The 13,406-nt window shown below is 37.3% G+C and overlaps 1 protein-coding gene across 1 annotated transcript in view; it reads left to right on the forward strand.

Moving 5' to 3' along the window:
- Nucleotides 1-353: 353 nt before the first annotated feature.
- Nucleotides 354-13,406, forward strand: part of LOC149552744 (Signal recognition particle, SRP9/SRP14 subunit) — a 33,408-nt gene continuing 20,355 nt past the window's right edge. Inside the window, exons 1-2 of the mRNA XM_089788289.1 lie at nt 354-510; nt 594-662. Of these exons, the coding sequence (XP_089644415.1) occupies nt 439-510; nt 594-662 (141 nt within the window). The 5' untranslated portion in view covers nt 354-438. The remainder of the gene's footprint in view (nt 511-593; nt 663-13,406) is intronic.

Genomic DNA, 13,406 nt, shown 5'->3' on the forward strand with positions numbered 1-13,406 from the left:
TAATTTTAATTAGTTAAATATAATTCATTAGTATTAAGTCAAATTAAAAAAATAACTCTAAAATTAAATTTATAAATATATGAAAATAACAACTCTAAATAAAAATAGTAACTCTCTATACTCATACTACTTCAATTGATTTTTCTTTTCTTCTAGAACTCCACATGTAGGTTTCCAAAATTAATTAAATAGAGATATGTTATATTTTTTTAAAAGACGAGGCCAAAAAAAATATATAGATACACTCGTCAGTAAATTTTTATTTTATTTTTATCTACAAAATTGTATAATATAATTCCAATTTATCTAATAAAAATATTTTTTCATTCATCATATATATATACGCCTTTGGTAGATATAAAACCCTGGGAGCTGACAATATACTTCCAATTCAGTATCGTTCGCCTCAATAGACAAGAAGGCAACTTTTTCATTACAATGGTTTACGTTGATTCGTGGGACGATTTCGCAGAGCGAGCTGTTCTGCTATTTCGTTCCGATCCAGTATCTGTATCCTCTACATTCTCTCTCTATGACATTTTAGTTGGCTTATATATTTTCAATGCTCATTTTCCTTGATTCTTACTATGCAGACAAGATATGTGATGAAATACAGGCATTGCGATGGAAAATTGGTTCTCAAGGTTACTAACAATAAAGTGGTTTGTTTCTAAGCCTGCGTAACTGTGATCGATTTTGTGTGTTTAGATTTGCAATTGCTTCTTATTAATCTCCATAACTTTGGCGGAAATTTTGTGCAATGGTTTTGAGAAATGTAAATGGTAAAAACTGGCTTGTTCCGGTTAGTGTCCAATTCATGTAAATGCCATTAAATTTTACTGGGTCTAAACCCATTTCGGGAGGACATTAATTTTGGGTACCCTAAAAGTGCACAGAATGATCTGATCAGGATAATCGATAGTCTCTTTAATCAATTTGACAGAGGAAAATGTTTACAGCTGCAATCTCCACCCATTCAACATCCAAAGAAACTGCAATGATATAACGGCCAATATGCTTGTAGACAGTTTCTTCAACCACATTGCTTGGTAATAACTGATAATGATTGACATAAGATAATTAAGAAGCACGTAACCCACATACCAGTCAGATTTAATCAGTTACCAGCAAAAGCGCTGAATATAATGGGAAGAAACGTGGAAAGACGCATGTGATGCACATGAGTTCGTGAGACAACATAATTGCTAACCTAAGAATATTTTAGAATCGAAGAGGAAGACTATAAAACTGCCAGGGGAGAAAAGCTTAAAACAAAATACTGAACTTGCACCTTAAACCGAAGAGCTATCTTCAGTGAGAAATATAACACCGCTAAATAAATTTTTGGGATTTCGGAAATCCATGTGGATCCTTATTCCAACCATTAAGAAGTGGGGCCTTTATTAACAGGGTATGCATTGTGAGGGTAATGTAAGGCGACTTAACTAATATAGTATATTATTTAGGATTTTTCAAATTTATAGTTATTATTCGGTGGAATAGGTTCACCTTAATCTTCATTATGATATGATAGGGGACTGCAAGAGCAAAACAGTGCCTAGAGATTGGGTTACTTATCCTGGTATTTCCTAACCTATGTAATTTAGCAATGATGAATAATGAAAAAAAGAAAAAAGTGTTTGCCTCGGAAGATTGAGAGCCTTTCCATTTTATAAGCTAGACTTTTAACGGGGACATTGCATTTTGCCTTGTTCTTGCAAACTCCAAATCAGACAGTATACAATCTTCCAAGAAACTGGATGCCAGGTCTCTTTCCTTGTCATCTGACCGAACTTTAAAAGCAATGGCCTCAATAGTCATTCTGGTACAGTATCATCTCTGAACAACATGTTAATTCGGCCAATTAATTTCTCATGGAGAGGTTTGGCTTTTCTCTACTCTTTTGTCTTAACTCCATGCTTTGATGGTACATGGAGAATGTCATCAATTTTGTGTATCAAAGTTTTGTAATGTCCCCTTTTTAGCCTTCATAGCATGATGTTGTCGTTAGCCTATTTCCCCACGGTCCCGTAGGCTAGCCAGGACATTAAAGAGGCTTAGAGGCCATTTGGCCTAGATAATTTCAGTTGCAGGTCTTTCTGAGGGGTTTTGAGGCAACTTTGGGCATACTTACTATTTATAGTAAGTTATCTTGGATATGGTCGGACACCCTGTGGCAGTGGTATGTCGATGGTAATTGTTCAAAATCGACAAGAAGACTTGTTTATCATTGATAATATTTGTTATGCACTGATAAAACTATTTTATAAAGTTAAATTTAAATATTTAACTTTATTAATGCATAGACTATAGTATGTGGGAAATATTTAAATTAAAAGAGTCCCTTTTATTTTATAACACATTGGAGACATAAGTTACATAAATGGAGTTATCTTTTATCCCACATTGAGAAAATGAAAGATGGAGCTCTTGTGAGAACACTATAAAAGAAATGGAAGAGCTTCTATTTTAGCATGCTTGGAAATATCAAAGAAATTGGGAAATTTTTTGGAGGTTATGTCTCAATAGTTTGAATGACGAAATCCCTTCAAGCTGAAAATCTTGACGCCATTGAAAAATATGGTCTTGAGATTCAACATAGCAGCAATCCGAAAAAGCAGATATGAAAAAGCAGTCCGAAAAAACGGAACCGAAAAAGCAGGTTGAAAAAGCGGGTACGAAAAAGTAGTTCGAAAAAGCAGAACCGAAAAAGCAGGCCGGAAAAGCAGTTCGAAAAAAGCAAAGCAGAAAGGGGCAGCAGTGAAAGAAATTATTACAGCCATCTACAACCAAGTTCCTTTGTTAATATTGCTTTTTAGGGTGTTATAAGTTTCAGCTGTAAGTGTGCATTATACCAGCATTATCATTTTGAAATCCATGTAAATGCCAAAAGTCTTGGCTATATTTCATGAGCATTGTATTAGAAATTTCATTGCAAATTAATAAGATAATAGTTGCTGGTGTCATTTAAGCAATACAATATCATTATTTATCAGCTAGTTAGTTTGCATACCAACTGTTTGTAAAAATGCCAGTTCGCTGTAGGTGTTCATTTCTTATGCTTAGATCATATATATGCACTGAATATTGTCAAAATTAGTAGCACACTCATGTTAGGCCATTGTGTAGTCCATTTGGAGTCTTCTAGCATAAGAATCTCATTGATGCAAATTGAAAAAAAAGTAATTTAAAGCCAGCTGAAATACTATATCAGTCATACGTCCCTTGCATGTGAATTGTTTGATGAAATTCCTTGAGCTTTCATCAACATTTTTTTTGAGAGCAGATTTGAGGAGGGCCATTACAGTGGTATCAAAGCTTGCTTGCAAAGTGTTTGACGAAATGTCAAACAACTGAAGTATAAAGGATTTTGGTGTTTGAAGAAATTATAACCTGTTGGGGTTATTACAAGTTTTCATCTAATGAATTGACAGCAAGTGTTTCCTGCTTTCAGTGTGAAATGGGAATTAACAGTTTTGTTTTCTTTTCTTTTGTAACGATTATATTTTTCATTCCTTCAAATTATGCTTCAAGATGGTTGGCAGTAGCTCAGTTATATGAAATTACAGGATTGATTTTAGACACTTTCTTTAAAGCATCGAATCTTCAGAAGACTTATGCGATGGAAAGAAAGCTATGGGCAAGATGCCCACACAAAACCAGAACAGTCAAGCTTAATTATAATAAGCTTGAAATAATAAAGTGTTAATAGGTTCTGAGTGCCAGACATAACTGTAAATTATAAAGTGCCAAGATATAGCACTGTTAATATGACAAAATGAGGCGTGGTACAACCTTACATTTGCTCCCAAAACACAAGACTCAAAAACTAACACAGTTGTCAATGCAGAGATTCTCTGCTCGAAAAGAATACTGTGGTTTCAACATAAACATCAAAGACTTTATTTAATCCTTGGCCATAGCTATTTAGCCTCACCATGTAGCTTAGCCTCACATGAGGCTCCTCTCTTGGGTTGCCTTTCGCATACTACCTCCATCACAACCACAATCAAGACCTTTCCCTTATTAAGCAGCCATGATTATTTCCTTTGCTGGCATATGGGGTTCGTCCCCCTTCAATTTCCACTCTTATCTCTTCTGCCACACTGCATCCTCTTTTAATCCAATGGGACATTACCCACTTCCATCTATTTTGGGCAGATCCTACCCACATCCTCTGCCCCTCTATTTAAGAAATATGAACTGATAACTAAGACGCAGTGCCACCTTTTAGTAACGCTGCCCTCTATCTGTGTGTTCGTCATGTCACTCCTCTCCATCATCTTGAGTTCCGTCAATCATTCTTTCAATTTCATGAGCATAAATGAGGATGTCACGAGTTCCAACGTCTCCCTAAAATACCTGTTACAAACTTTCTATCTTAATAACCACTCCCACGTGCACCTTGTCATTCTGTAGATGTCCATGCCCTGTTTTGATGCTCCCATTTTGGCATAGACAGGCAGGATGCTCCTGCATCAGATGCAGCTGGTAGAAAGTTTGTTAGCATAGGCTCACAAAAGTGGAGTTGAGTGATAGAATCACACTTTAATATTGCAGATGATATGCAATGAATTCCATCACTATGACAATTGCACATGAAACTATTTCTTTTTCCTCTTCTTCTAGCATCTTGTTGGAACAACTATCACCCTCTCGCAACTCTGCTTACCACTCTTCTCTCCTCTCATGGATTGACATCCACCATGTGTTGTCCTCTTCTGCCAGTGCCTCTCCTCCTTTCTTCTCCTTTGTGGTATCCAACCCACTATCAGTTGACCTCCTCCAACAAATGTCCTGTCCATTCTTCCCCTCTTTATTGAATTTCGATACACCGCAAACCAACCACCTCCACTAAGTTTCACCTGTACATTTTTTCACGACTCCTGCATACTTATTTAAAAAATATGTTTTCTTCTGTGTCTCTGGACAATCCTCTTGCTTACCCACTTAAGCACACAAATACATCTCGAGTTCTTTATTACGATTCATAAAACTTTACCTCTTCTGTTGCAATGTCTTCATCACCTTATGCTGCAACTGCAACTTTCTCAGGTAAGTCGTTTTCTTTCTCATTCTATTGCTACAAGTCGCCTTCATCAGGTCCCTGATCAATCTTTGTTACACCTTCAACTTCATTCGCTTCTCTCATGCCTTTGACAATACTTGTAACCACATCACTTCTTTAGCCTGCAACCACTGCATTCGACTCTACCTCCACTGCGGCAATCTACATTAGCAAATCATCTCATTCTCTTTCCATTTCGACATTCTCTAACAAATATTGAAGTTATCTAACCAAGCAGTCTTCATCTTTACTATTCCCAAGCAAATCAACATTGTCATAACATTCAATAAAATCAGATGTTATCTTGTCACTTTCTACTAACTTTGGCTCTGCTTGCAGTGAGTTTATCCCACTTTGCTTCAATCTGTAAAAGTAGATCATCCTGTTCACCTACATAGACAACTTCACTCAAAGATAAGTCTTTGTTAGAAAAATAATTGGACTCCATGAAATTATTAAAAACGGAATGAGTTGTACTAACAATACACACAAATAAGTAGAGTTTACAAATGCTATAAAAAGCATGAACTAAAAGGCAAAGTTGTCTAAATAAAGACTTCTAAAAATAGACCAAACTAAGATAACCAGTAAAGAAGCCCAAATGACCATTAACTAAGGTTCTAGAAGAACGAACTAAATATAGCAAGAACCTAAGATACTAATAATATGCTAATACCTTCCCTTAATGGTCATTTTATCAACTACACCAAGTTGCCCCCCAAACTTGTCAAACTTTTTTGGATTGAGAGACTTAGTGTTGTCCTCAGTGTGTACATATTGCAACATCATGGATCCACCTTTGACTAGCTGACAGATGTAGTGATAGTGAAGGTCTACATGCATTGTCCGTTCATGGAAGACTGGATTCTTAGCTAATTTTAGATCTCCTTGATTATCACAGAACAAGGGAGTGGCTTTGGCTGGAGGCATGTGCAAGTCCACAAGCATTCATCTAAATCAAACTGTCTCACAAGTTGCCTTAACTATTCCTGGAAATTCAGCTTTGATAGAGGAGAGTGATACTGCTCATTGCTTCTTGCTGGTCCATGTTACTGCACCTGTGCCCAAACTGAAACCATAACTAGAAGTAGACTTCCGATCATCAACAAAACCTCCCCAATCAGAGTCTGTATAACCAATGAGCTGAGGATCTTGACTTTAAGTTTAGCCATACAAAATGCCAAAATGAGGAGTGCCCTTCACATATCACAACACACGCTTCATGGCAAGCCAATGTTCAGCCTTAGGGGCTGTCATGAGGCAAGAAATGTAAATCACAACATTGCTGGTGTCAGCTCTAGTGGCAGTGAGATGGATAAGGCCACCCAGCAGTTGCCTGAATGCTGGATCAATTTCCACTGCTGAATTGGATTTGGCTGAAAGTTTGATCCCCTTCTCCATAGATGTAGATGCGGGTTTGCAATTTTGTATGCATAACTTGTCCAACAAAACTTTAGCATGCTTTGAGTGAGAAATGAAGATGGAAATATCTGTCTGCTAAACTTCTACACCGAGATAAGAATGGAGAAGTTGTAAATCTGTCATGTCAAATGTTTGGCAAAAATTCTGTTTGGCTTGCTCTAGCAAATGTGTTGCACTGCAAGTAATGATCAAATCATCAACATAGATTACAAGAATAAGAGTTTCACCACAAGCATGCTTGACAAACATATTATAATCAGAATGACTGCATTGAAACTCTTGATCAAACAAATACTTATCAATCTTCATGTACCATGCACGGGGTGCTTGTTTGAGGCCATAGAGAGCTTTTCCCAATTTGCAAACCTGATGTGCTTTACCTGCAACCTGCAAACGTGGAGGCAGGGTCATGTAAACTTTTTGCAATTCACCTTTGAGAAAAACACTATTGACATCCATCTAATGGATGCAGCACTCTGATTGAGTAGAAAGGGATAGGACAAGACTAATGGTACTCATTTTGGCAGTGGAAATGGATGCAGCACTCTGATTGAGTAGAAGGGGAGAGGACAAGACTAATGGTACTCATTTTGGCAGTGGGAGCAAATATTTCATTATAACTGATGCTCTCATGTGCAAACCCTTTAGCTACTAACCATGCCTTGTACTTATCAAGTGTTCCATCAGCCTTAGCTGACCTTATAGACCCATTTTCTGCCAATGAGTTTCTTCCCTGCTGGTAGATCAGTCAACACTCAAATGTTGTTTCTCTGGAGGCTCTGATGTTCAGCTGCCACAACCTTTTCCCACTCTAGTATAGCCTTAGCCTCTGAATATGTCTAGGGCTAAAAAACACTGTTAATATTCGCCATAAGAGAAAAAATGACTATGGTACAAAGTTTGCTCTTTTTCTTGGTAGATCTACCCTCAATGAGCTCATCATCATGAAGATGACCAATGGACTTGGCCCATCACTTAGGTCAAAGACTAGAAGAACCAACATCTATTGCAGTAAAAATGAAATGACTATGGTACACTGCCTGCTCTTTTTCTTGGTAGATTTACCCTCAACAAGCTCATCATCATGAAGATCACCAATGGTCTTGGCCCACCACTTAGGTCAAAGAGTAGAATAACCAATGTCTATTGCAGTAATAACAACATGACCTGGAATTACTGGATGTGGATCTGAATATCCTGTGAAGGGGTTGGTGGCACAAAGTCGACTGAGAATCCCTCCCATTGGGACAACCAAATGGAATAAGAAAAAAAATATTTGGAGCTTGTGAAGGTTGATCCTTAAGGGTAGAAACTGGAGAAGGCTGAAATTGACCTTGAACTTTATCAAACAACACATCTCAACTGAATATGGGACGATTAGTATCTACTATCAACATCAATCAACCGATAAGCCTCTGTACTATTGTATCTTGCAAACATCAAATTTTGAGTCTTGGAATCCAGTTTGGTGCGCTTGGCATTTGGAGTCCAAATATGTGTTGTAGAGACAAAAACCTTTAGACAACCAATTTTGGGCTTCTGTGCAAACCAAGCTTCCTCTAGAGTCATCTTCTCAATGACTTCTGTGGGAGACTGATAAAGAAGATGAACTTCCGTAAATACTGTGTCTGCCCAGAATTTCTTTGGAACATTGTGATGCACCAACATCGATTGAACCATCTCAGTGATTGTACGATTCCTGCGCTCAACAACAGTATTCTTTTGTGTGGTATAAGGTGTGGTAAGCTGATGTTTAATCCCACGAGATGCATAGAAGTTGGAGAACTTAGATGAACAAAATTCTCCACCATTGTTAGAGAAAAGAGTGATAATTTGACAACTGAACTCTTTTTCCACTAAGGCCTTGAACTTCTGAAATCATGCCGAACTCTCTTGATTTATTCTGAAGAAAATATGCCCACATTTTTCCACTGAAATCATCAACAAACAGGAGAAAATACCTGCATCCTGTGATTGATGGGGTGGTCATGGGCCCACTAATATTTGCATGGACCAATTGCAAGAGCTTGGATGCCCTCCAAATGTCACCATCTAAAATTGAGGTCTGATGCTGCTTCCCAACCCAACATGCTCCACGAACTCCATAATTATGTCTGAATTTCAAGTAATCCAACAACTAGACTATTTCATGCCAACTAGGAGAGATTGTGGATATTGAGATGCCCATATTGCTAATGGGAAAGATTGCTGATGGAAGAACTTTTTGCTGCCATGGCTTGCTCTAGAGAATCCCCTGTACGAACAAGTCTATAGAGATCATGATCCTCAAGGCCATCTACAATTGTAGTGTGGGTCTCCCTATCAACAATATCACATTATTGCTAACTGTGGGCGACATCCAGCTGAGGAGAATGAAGCATAATTTGACTGATTGACAATTGATTGAGCTTCATACCTGGAACAAAGTGCACATTGATGAATTGTCAAATCTGTCCCACAAGGTGAAATCTATATATCGACAACTGTATACTCCTCGCCTTCTCCAAAGACCACTGAATCAGAGAAAGGTGTAAACTCTGTGAACCAATCTGGACGATGTGTGAAATGACAAGAACACCTGAGTCAATGTACTAGGCTGAGGATGTGTCATGATTTGACGGGCATGTGGCCACGAATGCATAGGATGTAGGCTCCTAATCAAAATGCTTAGCAGCTTGGGTCTTTTACTAAAACCCTCCCTATGAAGACTATGCGTCTACAAACTGTTTCTTGCAATCTTTCTTCATGTGACCAAAACTGTGACGATAATTGCAGTGAACACTCTCCTTCTTGGAATAGGCTTGAGATTTGCCCGACCCTTTGTGCTAGGTGGATTGAGGTTTACCTTAATTCCCATTTGAGGTTTCGGCTATGAAGGCCACTTGTTTAGAAGAGGAGGAACGGAGGAACTTGCATGACTTCCAAATTGTTGCTTCCATCTATCTTTCCGTAAGAGCTTGTGACAGAAATCAGAAAATGTAAGAGAAACATTTATATAAGTGATTAAACGTCTCTATGAAATGCTCGTAGGATCGGGGCAGGCTTTTCAGCATGATCACTACCATATTTTCTTCCTCTATCTTGCGGCCAAGAGCCACTAGCTAGTCGCGTATGTCCTTGATTTTCGTAAGATGAACCTGAATAAATGTCTTCTCATCCATCATGATAGAAACATTATATTCTTCAAAAAGAAAGCTCAACTCTTGTTGGACATTCTTGAAGATTCTTCAAGATTTCTCAGATTTCTTTAGCTGTTTTGTCTAAAGGCACTTGAGGTAGTTGATCATCTTTAACTGAAATTTTGGTCAGCATGATAGCTTCTTGATTGTATCCATCCCATTTAACCTGATTTGACAGAGCTTGAGTAGGGCATGCCTCTCTACCGAGAACTATCTAATCAAGAGAACAATATTCAAATATCATCATCGTGCGCTGCTTCTAGATGTTGTAATTGCAGCCATTGAACTGCTGATTTTCCTCCAACATAATGTTGGTCAAAGATGCTATCACTGAAATGCAGGTTGCCAGTCAACCTTGTGAAGACACGAAGATTAAGGTAGATATTGAACTAAACCTGAAAACGCTGGAAAAGGCTGAAACCTGGAGGAAATCAGATTGGACAAAGCTGAAAAAAAAATCTTTCAGATTTTTTGGATAAAATGAAAAACCCGAACCAGGTTTTAGGGTATAAAAACTACTAGATATAGGGTTTCAAAAAAACCAGAGGCGACCAAAAATATTTGGACACTTAAAAAATGATCTGAGATGTAATTTTTCACACCTTGTTTTTGTGGCGATCGTTTGCAAAAAAAATCATGAATAAAGGATGATAATGCAATTAGAAATTGCGTTGCATGATTTTCGGCAGAAAAATGAAAAATAAAATCACGGGTTCAAAACAGTGAAAACCCTGATAAAAAATAAAACCACAGGTTGCGCGAATTTTGCATTGTAAAAATCACATTTTTTAGCAGTAAACAAAGACAAAAATGATGGAATTTTATGACATGAAAAAAAAGTGAAATGGACACAAGCAAAAATAGCAATTTGCAGACGATGAAAAACCACAAAAAGTGCAAATAGCTGACAGAAAATGACATGCAATTTTTTTACCAGGGCTTTGAGTGCGATTCTAGCAGGTATTTTTTGTTCAGACCTGTGGAAAATAGAAACCGTTGCCCATTGATTTGCAGTAAACTTAGACCAGTTTAGGACAGACTGCAAATATTTGAAAAAGTAATTTCAAATTTCTCTACTAATATTTTTTTTGCCTAAAATATCTATTGCTCTGATAAATGGAATGTATGTATTGTATTAACAATACACACAAATAAATAGATTTTATAGATGCTATAAAAAATGTGAACTAAAAAGAAAAGTTGTCTAAATAAAGACAATGTCTAAAAATAGACCAAATTAAGATAACTAATAATGAAAGCCTAAATAACATTAACTAAGGTTCTAGAGGAATGAGTTAAATATGGAAAGAACCTAAGATACTAAAAATATTCTAACACTTTAAGCCTGTGTTTTCTTCTCTTTTCTAATCAAAACAAATCTTTAAAGTCTTTCTCCTCTATCTACTGTCACAAGTATTATTGTAAATTGCCTCCTTTGGCAATTTGTTTACAACCACAGGAACCTCAGCTCCTCAAATTCCCTGAAAATTTCTTCTTACAACTTGCGGATTCATCTGCACGTGAAATCCACCCTACAACCATGGTGCAAATTGCTCTCACAAACTCCTGCTGAGATACTGCTGACGCATGGGACAAACCCTACTCTTGCTCCCAAAATACAAAAACACAAACACAGTTGTCAATGCTCTAAAAAGACACTCTGATTTCAGCCCAAACAAAAACAACTTTATTCACTACTTGGCGACTGCTATGTAATCTCACTATGTAGCTTAGCCTCACACAAGGTTCCTCTCTTATGCTACTGTATAAAAGAATAGTCCACCAAGATAATTGAGTGGGGGGGAGGGGCGGGAGGGTGAATCAGTTATCAAATTAAAACATTTTTCAACCTTAATTAATCTTAACCATCCAATCAAAGTAAACAACAACCATAACAAGATGCACATACACAATTACACCAGATTTGTTAACTAGGGAAACCTTTGATCATAGGGGAAACCACAGTGGGAATGATGCCCACAAAGATATATATATATATATTCCTTGTTAGAGGATGGACCCTGTTAGGAGTCTATAAGCACATTCAGTACATAAGAGTCCCTGTTAGGAGATTTCAAACTTGTTAGGAGTTGTAGAAGGTAGAAGGATGCATTGTCCAAACAGCTTCTGGGGCAAGACCACTGAACTTCATTGTCCAAATGGTCTCTCAGCTATTCCTTGTAGAATACTTGTTCGTACTGTGCTCTAACCTCTTTCCTCTGTCTTGTCAACGGACGAATCATTGCCGGACCTTGTAGACCAGCGCTTACGAACCTTAGATCCAAATATCAAACCTCGGATCTCAGAATAAAATCTTGGCAACAAGGTTCTCACCAACTTCACTTTGCTCTGCTTATCCTCGCATATCAGCTTGTTTCTCTTTTATTCCGCTCTTCATGCTTCTTGCAATTGTTCATACAATTATACATAACAAAAGAAAATGTCATTCCTTTATGTTGAATCCATAAAGCAATTCCTTGAGTCGGCTATTACACCACCTCGATTAATTATTATAGGACCTCATTAAGAACATGTTATACTTAGCGATAACATTAATCTGTTGCCTTGTAATTTGAATAAGTTTCCGTACGTGTAATATTATGATGAGCGAGCTTAGCTACATCATGTCCAACATGTCTTCTACACGCCTTTAACCTTGCTTCTCAGAATAACAACTCTGCTAAGAGATATAACAAGTTTACCAGAACATGCTTTTGTAAACTCTATCTCAAAACTTGCATAACTTCTTCCAGACTAAATATCTTATGCTCCCGAGGTTAGCTGCATATACTAGACACTTAGTAGTATCTCCCTTTAACCTCGCTTAGTGAAAATGCTCAATGATCTATCTGTACCAACTTGATCTTTACCGCTGTTCTTCAATTAGATATCGCATAAAACTGCTATGTTGACATCAATGACAAACACAGTCATGAATGTAATATATCATCATGATAATGATTTAATCATGTTTCTACAATACTCCTCCATAGAAGTATCATTAGCATTCATGCTTCCAACTATCTCCCCCTTCGGCATTGATGGCAACATAGAGGAAAAACATCTAGTTCCAAGAATACCAATAGTTAAAGACTGTTATCTTTTCTTTTCAAATCCTCTTCATCAATCATTCTCCTCTATTGATATACCTCAATGTAATTTATATCAAACTGTTTTCATGCTATAATCTCTTCTCCATTGACATCAATGTCAAAGGTTTCAATGTCAAAGGTTTCAACAACCATCTATCTATGCAACAACTGTCTCTGACTTGCTCAAGTGTCCAAAGACACTGTTCAAAACAACATCCATCGAGAGTCCTAGATGACTCTGTCCATCACAGATACTCCCCCATATAGGAAGCATCAACATTCAGTCTAGACAAACAATAGTGCTCTGTGTCATTGGATTGATGCACTCTTGCATCATCCACTCTAATGTAGGTAGGGGCATAACCCCTAGCATACCTCGCAAATACTCGAAAGTTTCTTTGGGAAGAGGCTTAGTAAAAATATCTACAATTTGCTATTTGGTGCTTACATACTCCAATCTGATTTCTTTTTCTCCAACTTTTTCTCTGAACATGTGCTTTCTCTTAGAATGCAACATTGGATTCTTAAGACATATTTACTGTGCTTGTGTTATCACAATGTGTGACAACAGGTTCACTAAATTCTTTCCTTATATCCTTTAGCATCTGTTTCATCCAAACAACTTAATTACAATTGTTTGCTGTT

The sequence above is a fragment of the Cupressus sempervirens genome, chromosome 6, assembly GCF_028749045.1.
Source record: "Cupressus sempervirens isolate cs-2001-9-10 chromosome 6, ASM2874904v1, whole genome shotgun sequence".
In the NCBI taxonomy this organism is placed as follows: Eukaryota; Viridiplantae; Streptophyta; class Pinopsida; order Cupressales; family Cupressaceae; genus Cupressus; species Cupressus sempervirens.